Source organism: Gymnoscopelus microlampas (assembly GCF_963454915.1).
Source record: "Gymnoscopelus microlampas genome assembly, chromosome: 14".
In the NCBI taxonomy this organism is placed as follows: domain Eukaryota; kingdom Metazoa; phylum Chordata; class Actinopteri; order Myctophiformes; family Myctophidae; genus Gymnoscopelus; species Gymnoscopelus microlampas.
Window position 1 is genome coordinate 35,993,245 of NC_139951.1, and position 12,220 is coordinate 36,005,464.

At 42.8% G+C, this 12,220-nt stretch overlaps 1 protein-coding gene across 5 annotated transcripts in view; it reads left to right on the top strand.

Annotated features, from left to right (window-relative positions):
• adkb (adenosine kinase b) overlaps nt 1–12,220 on the top strand; it is a 118,472-nt gene that overhangs the window by 92,282 nt on the left and 13,970 nt on the right. For 4 of the 5 annotated variants that reach the window (XM_084078519.1, XM_084078517.1, XM_084078516.1 and 1 more), the window contains 2 exons: nt 7,376–7,411; nt 10,793–10,907. In XM_084078519.1, the coding sequence (XP_083934645.1) occupies nt 7,376–7,411; nt 10,793–10,907 (151 nt within the window). The remainder of the gene's footprint in view (nt 1–7,375; nt 7,412–10,792; nt 10,908–12,220) is intronic. The other variant, XM_084078518.1, reaches the window with a different exon arrangement.

A 12,220-nucleotide genomic window follows, 5' to 3' on the forward strand; every position in this document is an offset into this window, starting at 1 on the left:
TTTGATTGCATCACGCCCAGTATTTCCTTCTAGAAAAAAACCCTGTGGTTATTTTCTTTTCTTTTTTTTCTTTTTCTTTTTAGTATGCTTCTTTTCCTTTCGCTACTGCACCTATCACATGATAACTATGTGCATGCATGTGAAATGATTTTCATGCACGTGAAAAGATTTTTGGCTAAAGCACTTGCAGGGCCCCTGTCTTCCTTGCAAAGTAAAATCCTCAGCATTAATTTAACTCTGAGAGTGCACAACCAAATGGGCCCGTAAGGGTGTTTTTGAGGATTTTACTGTGTGCAGCTACTTTTTTCCTCCAATCTGGCAAAAGTCCAGCCTGTGCCACATCAACAGATAACACATTGGACATCATCTCAGTTTTTCATATAACCAATTTATTCAAACGGAGCTCTTATGTTCAGAACTCTCTCGCACAAATGGTTTGAATTATTTCGAGAGGTTTATTTTTTTCCCCCCTCTCGCTGGGCTTTCATTGTTTGAAGCATGCAAATCCCACCAGACCAGATCTTTGTTTCTCATTAGGAGGTAAATAGAGCAGGCCAAAAGCTCATATGTTTATTATACACAGGAGGGCACGGTCGCAGTTCTCTCTCCAATTCGGCACAAAGGAGCCCGTTTGTTTTCTTGACCTTTTTTTTGTTCGCAGATGCTGCAACCAAATACATGTCGAATATGTCAGAGACTCGCCGCTTCTGACATATTTGGCATGTACAGTGTCATCGAGCAAGACTCCATTCAGCTAAAGTGAGAAATTTACATGTAATGATATCATTACACATAGGGACCTTACTAAATACTGTACATGGGTGGGCGATTCCTGTCGAATGGAAGCAAACCAGTGAGAATTACGCATTATCACACTGCCCTGGTTTGAGACGGAGGCATCTATTGGTTCCTGATAGTTTGCTAACCACTTTCAACCTGGCGTCTGTCAAAAAAATGCATAATTGCAGATCTACAGCTCACAACGCATGGCGATGCAACACGTTGTGAGCTTGTCGATTTTTTCCCCGGCTATTTTCAAATTAAGGTTAAGTGGCTAATTGGCTCTAATTGGCTCCAATTGGCAGTGTGGAAAAGACCCTCCACCATATTTCTTTTATGTATCTTCCATCTCTTTTCACTCCTTCAGAGATAGCCAGTCCCCGGCACTCTGATGGCGGTGCATTGACCCCATGTTAAAGCCCCAGAGGTGAGATGTGTGATAGAGGCCCTTAGCACTGATAAGGCCATCAGGGCTGATAAGTAACACCCCCCCCTCCACCCCAAGTGCCAAGCTGCTACTGCTGCTGTGGCTTCCATTAGCCCCAGTAGAGGAACATCTTATGCACGCCCATTCCCTCCCTCCGTCTGCTGAAGGTGAACATCCTGTGTCCACGCAAACCCCTGCCCTTCTCCCGCAGATTGTTATCAGTGGCGATATTTATGAACTACACATGTTTCGGATTGTTTAACCTTTGGACCCGTGCTGTAGGTACTGGTGCCGTCCCTGCGGGCCCGGCTCGGTAAGAGACCTCTCGTCTGCCCTTGTAGACAGACTGAGATGGATTGAGGCGGAGGTTGTTACTGGAGGTGTGTAATGGAATGGCAGGCGGAGAGAAGAGAGGCACAGTCAGAACCGACTGGATGAAAGCATAAGGTCAGCCCTGCCCTTGATAGCTATGAGTGCACTCATAGCAAAATATATATTTTTTTTATTTCCTTGATCACATCCTTGCGGCATGTAGTGTCTTGTGTTTCGTGTCTAGGTCCTTTCCCATTGCGGGCTTTGTTTTGATTTGGGGTCATGTTGATGCTGAAATGTTTAGTGAAAGCCACCCCATGACATTGCTTTTTGCTTTGCATAAAAGAAAATGATTGCCTGAAGGCAAGCATGGAAACTGTTTTCCTAGATAAACATGATGTCAAAGTGTGCAGCGATAGACTATATAATAAATCTGAACACAATATGACAGGATTTCAAACTAAAAAGGATCACAGTAGCAATGCAGCGTATTGGGTATATAAATCTAAGCGGGTGTAAAATCGAGGGACAATTTGAGGTGTAAAGCAGCACTGTAAAACAGTGTTTCCTTTTTCTAAATAGTGTTTCTTCACAACATATCAATGCACGTCGCTTAAAGAGCTAAGACAAAACGACAAATTTTAGGAAATCCTTTTGGGAGTCGGAGGGAAGCCCTAGTTACTGTAGACACCTGACTGGCAGGTTTAAACAATATTATCAGCTGATTTACAAAACCCTCAGACTCGCAGGAGAGAAGGAAATGAAGTAGTTTAAGATTAAATAAAACACCCACGCTTAATGGTTCAGTGAAAATAAAGTAACGCCATTGTATCTGTGGAGTAAATTCCCAGAGGCAGCAGCACCGTAGCAACTTCTGTCTCTCTGTAGTATGCGTGTGTGTGTGTGTGTGTGTGTGTGTGTGTGTGTGTGTGTGTGTGTGTGTGTGTGTGTGTGTGTGTGTGTGTGTGTGTGTGTGTGTGTGTGTGTGTGTGTGTGTGTGTGTGTGTGTGTGTGTGTGTGTGTGTGTGTGTGTGTGTGTGTGTGTGTGTGTGTGTGTACTCCTGTGTTTGTGGCATGTCATGCTTGAACAGGAATGCTGCATTCTCATGGGAGCTTCAGGAGCCGCCGGTACAGGTTATTTATTCGCCTAATCTGTCCTCCGCCGCTGTAGCAGGCGGTCAGCCTCTCTCTCTCTCCCTCTCTCCCTCTTTCTCTCTCTCTCCAGCCGGTCGAGGGGGGAGAGAGAGAGGTCGCTATCAGGCGCACATTATCATATTAATAATCACCCGCAGTAGTTATCGGCCTACACATCTTTGGTGTGGCAGCTTCCTGTCCGACAGCACCTGGCTTCGTAAGGGGGGGGGGGGGGGGGGGGGGGCATGGAGGAGAGGGACGTTCAGGCATTCAGTGTGCATGACCCTTTGGGGCCACCTCAAGGGCAGCCACTGCCCCCCACCCCACCGACTTCACTTGATCAATTACTCGCTCTCTCACTCAACCACCCCCTCCCACAACCCCCCCCCCCTGTCCTGTAATGTATGCTGTAGTAGTAATCTGGGTGGAAGCACTTGAGCTGAATGCCAGATGTTGTTTTTACTAGGCGTTTATGAAAGCTGTCTTGAATTGCCCCAGCTATGTCTTGTGCGGGGGAAAAAACTACGAAAAAATATATATATCAATAAACAAAGAACATGTCAGATACCACCGACGTATCCCACTTTGAATGCGCGAAATCTCTGCCTCTGTGTGTGCGTGTGAGTATAACTGTAGTTCACGTATCTCAAGAACCATCCGACCCTGTCGGTAGGGGTGTTGAACTGTGAGGAATAGGGTGTTCCTCTGCACACGCTACGTCCTCCCGGTGAGGCTCCTCACTGGCAGGTAAAAGCAGCAGGCAATTCTTTGTGTATCAGATGAAGCCTTTGCTTTAAGTACCATTGAATTTAATATTTATATTGACATTATTGACAAAAAAAAGTACACAGTGCAACAATTTAAAAACGCCAAAGTGGATAAAATCACAAGAAATTATGGTCCATTTAGTAACAGGACCAACCAGTAGTGATCAGCAGTGATATGGCTACACAAGTGTGTGGAGAATTCCGGAAAGAATGACTAAATTGGGAGGGGGGGGGGGGGATTGGCAATTAAAAGAAAAGTTAACACACAACAAAACCTCATCATATTCTTTCCACATACACTTTAATTACAGTATGTGATCATTTCTTTCCATTTTCAACCAATATTGTACTATCATTAATTATTTCATTGATAATTGTGAATTTCCTCCTGTTTACTCACTGCAGTTTAACGACTTGACAGGAGTTGTAAAGAAATCCCTCAAGACCTTGTCATATTGTGTTTCAAAATAAATCCACAGCCATTTTAAAATGGGTTCTCTTTTCAGATTGCTGCGCGCCTCAAAATAAAAGAACCGCTTATTGAAACGCTCGGAACGGATGAGGAAATCACAGGTCTTGTTGTTAAATGACTTGTCAGGGCCAGCTCTCCCCAGCACCCCCCACCCCCTCCCCACCCCGCCCAATGTCAAACACAATTCAATTTCTAGCTCCGCATCAGCTTGGGCTAACACGGTCAAGGAAATGCCTATTCTCTGAATGGCCTGGGGGAGTTTGGGGGTTTTCAGCTGATCAACTTTTATTAACCTTTCGCGCGGAGGTTTGCGCACCGAGTTTAGATTCTTTGGGAAACTCTGAAATGGGGTTCTTTCTCTCCGACTCCCTCGCGTCCGTTGTGACACAGCGCTCAACAACTCCTTGACGCAGCAGAGAAAAAAGTAACATTGTGTGAGCTTGTTGTGCTTTGTTAACAATATTATTCCAGCGTCAAGGTCGGCTAGTTCTCCAAATGTATTGATTTCGCCCCCTTCCATGCCTATCATTGCGCTTTAAAAGCGCATAAACATTCCTAAACCTGTTTGAGTTAGAAAAGAGAAATTGATTATTTTGTAGTCGTGACTGATGAAGATGTAATAGCATACAAGGACAGTATCTGCAGTTTGAGGAACTGGCCACAGTCAACAACGACAACAAAACGGGAAAAAAAATCTGCCAGCATGGACGACTTCATGGAGACTGCATCCCAGCAATGCATGCTTGGAGCAGATCTAAGCCACACTAGCTGGCTCCTGTCACTTATGGTGTGAACGGGGGCAAAAAATAGAAAGTGTGAAGCTTTGAAAAATGCCCTTTGCATGAAGTGTATATTTCCTCTTTCATTTTGCTTGGCAAGAAATTGTAGGCTCCCGCACCCCTGACTGGGCTTTGGATTATTAGCTTAAGCTCTCTAAAAATATCCCTTTGACTGTATGACTCTCTGACAGCAGCAGCATCTCTCACATCCTGATAGCTTTATACTGACTGGAAAATCCTCTGCGTTAATTTAACTCTGAGAGTGTACAAATGAACCAAAATGGACCCATAAGAGTCCAAATGGTTACATTTTGTACATACTGAGTTACAAATGGAAAAATTAACACTGAGGAATTTACTGTGTAATGACTTTGGCCATTCTCATCCCAGCTTATCTTTTACCTCGTTTGCCCACCAAGGAGAAGTCATGGACCCTGAATCTGCAACACTCATCTTTTTAAGCTACCATCTCTATTTAAAGGACCGTTAATATAGCTTATTTTTATATAATTTGTCATTGTCTTATAGGTCACGTTAGACTTTTGTTCGTAAATCAGTCTTTTCTCCAGGAAAAACATTTTGGCTAATAATTACACACTTTAAAATTAATTAATATAAACGAGGATAATGTATCTTTGACAAAACGGTCCGCACAATGATCAAGACTTTTTGATTATATATAAACCCCTGGGCAACACCACACCGGTCAAATAAGTATGTAGGGTTTAAATAGTTAAGATCATATTTTAGAATGGATTATTGTGGTGTGGATCATGGCTAATTTAAGCAGTCACACCTGGCCTGTGTAATGAAATTCTGAGCTGGGTGTGAATACCTGTTGTGCATTGATCTAATCGATGTGTACAGTATAAAGCAGCCATCCCCACACACTTTCAAGAGATGGCACATGACGGCACATTTCCATCTGCTTTGGCTTGTACCATCTTGCCCGCTCTACAATAAACATGTTTGTGCCATCCACCTGACTGTGTCCCTGAGAAGAGTGTGAGGAACCCCCAGCAAAGCCATAGAGGTGGCGTGTGGCAAACTGCTACAATCATCAAATGGGGCTGTGTGCAATCACTGCTATCACTTAACAAAAATGTGTTGCTTTTTTGAGAACTGAAGGGCTTTGTCTCTCAAAGTATGTGTCATTGTAGTGACAGCTGCACAGTAGAAGCACACAGTCCGTCATCTGGGCTGCCAACCAGTCATATACCACAGGCTTCCAGTGTGCAATATACAAAGGCTAAAATTTTTCATTTTATGAACACAGGCCTACGCTGTATGCCACTGAGGATTATTAACAGCTTGTATTGACTGTTTAGTCCACAGTTTTTAGTGCTTGTATTCAAAAATATATTACATATTTGCCAAAGCAAGCTATTATCTTAGTCTAATATTTTATATGATCTATGAACCCTTTGCTACCCATACAAATGAATAACACTTCACACAGGTGGCTAATAGAAATTGTTTCAATTATTGTTTCTACCAACACCCACTCCCTCTCCACAGACCTTCCTTGCTGTAAATGTTATATTTGCTAACTAGCGAGAGTGGAAGAGATGTGTGTGTGCCTCCCAGCAATGTTGTTATTCAGCCTTCATTCATGTGTCTCTTTTAAGGGCTTTTTTGAAGAGTTTGAGATGAAATATCTCTGTTTTGACAAGACATTTGTCAAACTGCTCATGCCCCTGTGAGATGCTTGGTACTCCTGCCTGTGATGGAATGTTCCTGAGGAGAAAAGTCAATAGTGGTTGTAAATAATGGAAACAAATGTGAGACCTAAATGCAAGATAAATGGAAGAAACAACACGGGGGGGAAAAAGACATCTCACCATTCCTCATTATAAAAGGTGCTTGAGTACTGCACTTAATTGGCTAGCAGATGTGCTTGTGTGTGTGCATGTATGCGTGCGTGCGCCGTACGTGCATGTGTGTGTGCACGTCTATGTGCGTGCGCGGGAGTGATGAATTGACATATTGTCTGTGCTGTAATGTTGATCCAAAGCAGGGGCCCACAAGGCTTTCCTCCTGGGACCAGTAACCTTATTGTTTCATGTCATCTCCTCCTCTTCTGTTTGAGGACCAGGTTGTCAACCTCTTCCCAAGGTCACACTGCCAGGCAAACACAGGGCCCCCCCTGTTCATATAATAGCATCATTTAGCATCATAGCATCGACGTATTGCTCTGTCGGGGGGTCAGAAGTGAATTGAGTGGATGAAGTTGCCAGTCATGATTTGTGGCATTACATTACATCAACATGCAACAGCTTCAGCCATTGATTAAAGTAAAGTCGGATAACCACTTGCTATTAGACTAAAGCAGCGTTAAGCGCTGTGTTTCTGCGGCCGGTGTTCAATGTCAGTGTTGGGGATTCCCCTGTATCAACACATTATTGTTGGTTTCAGTGGTAGTTTCATTGCCGCGGGCTGGAATGGCGTTATTTTCTCATGCCGCTGTTGTAAGTTGAGATGAAGTGGGGCCATAGATTAAATTGTAGGCTGCATGTCTACTAAATTAGGAGTTGTGCATAGCATAGCAGTACCAAGTCACATTACTCACTCTCAGGTGACACTGCCACACGTGTGGCTGGCTGAAAGAAGTGAGATGTCTTTACGGTGCTGTATGTCTGGAGTGTGACATCCTCCTTCACTTGTGCCTCTATAATTAACTGCTCATTTTCTGTTTTCCTTTTAGGAGGCGGCCACTTTTGCCAAAGAGCAATGCTTTGAGGTGAGTTGACCGGCAGTTGCACACTAAACAGATCCTAAAGGTTTATTTTTGCTGATAATGAAGTTCTTTTTGGACAGTGATTGATGTGCTATTATACTCTCCAGGCCTTGCAGCAGTCGCTATGGCAACCTGGCAGTCGTCATGGTTTCTTTGTTCAGCCAGCTCTCTGTTATGACGCACTCTGCTAGGTCTGCACCCAACATCGCCTACAGATGTTATTTATTGAATTTTGAAAAGCCTCTTGGGAAGCTGAGAAGTTGGGCATGGTTTCAAGCCTTCCTCTGCAGGCTCGGGGCTCGTCAGGTTGCCTGGTTAAAAAGGCTTCCTCATTAGCTTCATTGCACCCAGGGATGATATGTCTCCCCTTCACTGATACAGCACTACACCACATTGTACTGCACAGTAGTCTTTTAATAACCAACTCACAGCTACCTGTGGTTTTAGATTATGTAAATGAAAATTACAGGGCCTATTAATACATACATAGAATTGTGTGTGTTTCATGTGGGCAGGATGAATGTTCACTTAGCCTTAATTTTTGCGCTTTTCTTCTGCATACCCTTAACAACACTCGTGCACTTCTCTGTAAATAGGAAATCAAAAACCATAAATAGCCTGTGCGTGTGAGTTTTGAATTGGGCTCAGGTATTTTAAGTGCCGTCTCTCTTTTCAAAGGTAGAGCTTGAATATGGCTCAGCTCTGTGTGAATAATTGTCATCCAGAATCACTTACGGTGTGATCAACGTGACCGGAATAGAAATGCAATCCCGATGGCAGTGACAGGTTTAAGAGAGGAGAAAGGATGAAAGGGATGGGGAGGGGGACTGGGGGGTGGGGGGTGGGGGGTGGGGGGGGGTAGTGAAGCAAGCATCACAAAAAATAAATATACAGGGCAAGGAATGGACTCTCTTGGTACTAACAATTCTGATATTTTCTGTGTTAACTTGATTTGCCAGAACACTGCAAAATTGCATCGGATGAGTGTAATTTCTCAGATAACATTGCCATTATGTACTTTATATCTCAACGGTTGCAGTTCAAAAAGGTTTTGTTGTAAAATTTTGAATTTTTCATGAGAACTATTTGATAACAATTTGGCTTGGCGTGTGTAAGCACCTCCCTGTTTCATTGCTCCGACAAGATTTAAAAGTCATTGAGCTATAACAATGTGAGGCATTAAACTCTCACTTTGGGGGTCCAGCAGATAAATTCTCTCACAGCTACAGTACTATACTACCCCAAAACTTGTCCGTTCAAAGATACACAGTAAAATCCATTTGGTTCCATTTGTAAACTCTTGGAGTTAAATGAGCAATTTACTGAGTATGGCTGGGTCTGTGTTTGTTTTGTCGATACTGTACTGTTGTTTTTGAGAATGCTATTTGGAACTTGGTAGGGCAGTGATTACTATTTAACCACATGAATGCTAGTGTCTCTATTCTATAAGCATGACATATAATAGGCGAACATTCAGCCAAAATAGCAGATCTACAAGCTCACAACAATTTTAGTGGATGTCACTTGTCTGCCACTGTCATCCTTTGAACGTCATTATAATGGTTGTGTTCCAATGAGACGTTTATATCTCAAGTAATCATCAAATAATTATTTTGTTAACACTTAAATGGTTATCATTATTCCCTCCATCTGTTATCATTGCTGTTATTTGATGATAAAAGTTGTGTTTTGAGTGTTCCTTAACTGCGAGTCATCTCATTATATAAATAGTCGCAATGAAAACATGAGTAACTTTTTTCCCCAGCTTAAATACAAGATAAAAAGCTTGTGCTCTCCAAAACAGCAATCAGTAGATCTGAACACACTGAGTAGCATGATTGGGATCTGCCTCCTTTAAATGCCCAAAGAAATATCTGCAGAGCAGCAGTAATTGAATCTCTCCCTGGCAGTCTTTCACAAACAGCCTGCATCGGAGACGATCAATTTCTCATTGGCTTCAATACAGACACAGAATTTAACACCCTTATAAACCTTTCATATTTCACGGTTTGTTGATTTATGCCTGATCAATTGCCTCACAATCATGTCCATTGCCATTTCTCAGCAGTAAACCAAATTGACCATATAATTTGTCAATTCATTTGTTTTGGACTCACGTTAAATGTACATTGTTTTGTATTGTATTGCCATAAGAAGCTGGCAGGTAAGTGGTTTATCTGTACCAGGGTAAATTAGAATTGTGTGTCTGTGCGCAGGTGTCCGTTTAGTTTTGCCCTCCCCAACAATCTTAACCTACCACCTCTAGCCCTTAGAACCTTTTAGGTCCTAAACCTTAGTGTAGTGCTTTTTATGTCAGAGAACATAAAACCAAAGGGTGACAATGTACCGAGGTCCTCTGTGGGTTTTGCATTCGGTGTCTCAAGGAGTGCTTGTGGTTACGTTCAGTCACAGTGTCAAATTGCCCTTTTTTTCTTCTCTTTTTTTAGCTATTGCCTGCTAACAGCCTCTGTATTAACCTCGCCATTAGCACTTACTTAGAGTGTTACACCCATTTTTCCTCTGCCCAAGGTCTCCCTGGACCTCTTAGGGCTGATTAAAGCACGTTTGGGAAACATTTAGAGGTGTTAAACCTCATTGGCTTGAGTGAGCCAGTGTGGCTGCCTGGTAGTATTGGTGTGCAGCCTATCTCTCTGTGATTACTCGGATCACCGCTGTATTTGCTCAACCCAAAGACTCTTCAGTGTTTTCCGCGATGCTAGAGAGCATACCGACGCCCCTTTAATGTTAGCTCTTTGTGGGCTGTATTCTAAATAATGCAAAAAATAACATACGTCCACCCCACTGCGAGGCGGTGATAAAGACATTCCACCTGCTCATAGTACATCATGATGAGTTAATAATAAAGTAGCACTGACAGGTGTGGGTTTTTTCATCCCTCTCATGATCAAAGGCAAGCACTCTGGAGAGTTCTGTCGTCTCTAGGCGAGTATCTGTTCTGTGCAGATGCTGTGGGGAGATGGCCCGTTTCAGGAGGAGAATGATACAGTACACGCACCACCTATCCCTCTGGCTCGCAAAAGTAACTTTATCTGACAAGAGCATATCTCCATAGCATAGCAGCTATTTCACTCGGGGAACTTGTAATAATATTTTTTGCAGTGCTCTTTAATTCTACAATAATGTGAATCGCAAATAACATCACGTCACTATTGATCTCTTTTTTTAAAATGGTTTCATAACCCCATCTATTTTCATTATCACATGATCCCTCTGCCAAAATTGGCAAAAGCTGACCTCCCTCCTTTGCACTCATGAACCCTGATTAACTCATCTGAAATTGCTTCTCATCACTGCAGTCTCTGTGTTAATTTATTTAATGCAAGAATTGTTATCCCCACCCCGTGGGCCTCATGTCTTTTACAGACGGACGACATTGCAGAGATCGCCAGCAAGACCCAAAACCTGCCCAAGGTGAACAAGAAGAGGCAGCGAGTGGTGGTCTTCACTCAGGGCAAGGACGACACGGTAGCAACTATTGGTAGGCAAAAAACAAAACAAATCCTCTTTTAATTCCTTCAGTTTACTCGCTTATCTGTGCGTTATTGGATCGGTTTAAAACACTACTTGAAGCTATTGCAGCCAGAGGCCCCCTCTTGGACGTCTTTATCCTTCACTTAAACCTCATATCTCAGAATTGCAGAATTTTGACTTTAAAGTCCCTCTCGCCCCAAAATCATGTGTTTTGTTTGGTGAATGTCTTTTTGAAGCTTACCCCTGAAAGTCCTGATGGTTTCTTGGGGCTCTGCATATCTCTAAAGCATTAATATAGTGTTTTCCAACTAAAGTCTGGTCTACAGTCTAAAACAGGTTTGACGCAGGGCACGGAACTCCGATGAGGTGTGACATCACACATCAAACACTAATCAGAGCCTCACAAAATGCAGCATATTAGACTATGAGGAAGTATGCAGGGATGTTGGTGAAACGAAACAAGTGTTCGCCCTTAACTCGTCATCATCGTGGGCCCTGTCAGTGAGGAAGTGACTGGCTTGTTTTTTTTCGTCATGTTGCGTTTGGTGGATGTTCTCTCTGGATACTTTGGGTTTGAAGTCACGTGCCTAAATGCCAATCAGAGCCTCACTAAGACATGCATTAGACAATGTATGCAGCTAAGTGATACAAAACAAGCGCTCCTCCATTCACGACATGACACATGGGTCATGAGGAAGTGACTGTCTTGTTTATTTTCGCCTTGGTGCTTTGTGATTATGATGTTCGGATGTTCTCTGTGGATACTCGTTGGGTTACCCAAACCTATTGGAGTTCTGGAGGATCAAATGTAGACATTATTGATACTGAAATACTAAATGAGGGCAAATATAAAGCAAAGAAAGAGTTACTGTAAAGCACCTTTTGGGATGTTTTTGGAGGGAGAAAAATACTTGACATGTACATTTATTGAACAGAGATGATTCTTCAAAGGATTTAAACCACACCAAGGGATGGATTGCCAACTGATGAGAGCTCTGAATGACAACAGTAATTTCTTTGAAGTTGTATATTGACGCCAGATGTTTAAAAAATGAACCAAAAAAGAAAGAAAGGAAAAAAGAAAAGAAAAAACCTACAGAATGCTTGCACTACATTCTGTCATTTCAGAGCATGAAAAGGAGTGCAGAGGAAGTAGCAGAGCAGGCATTGATTTGTGAAGTACTTCTAACTTTGTCTTGGATGGATTCCAGAACAATCCTCAGAAATTTTTTTACACGTCAACTCTTACATCCTGCACCGCCCCCCCCCCCCCCCCCCCCCCCCTTTATTTATTTATTTAGTTTACTCTTCTGGCTGGAC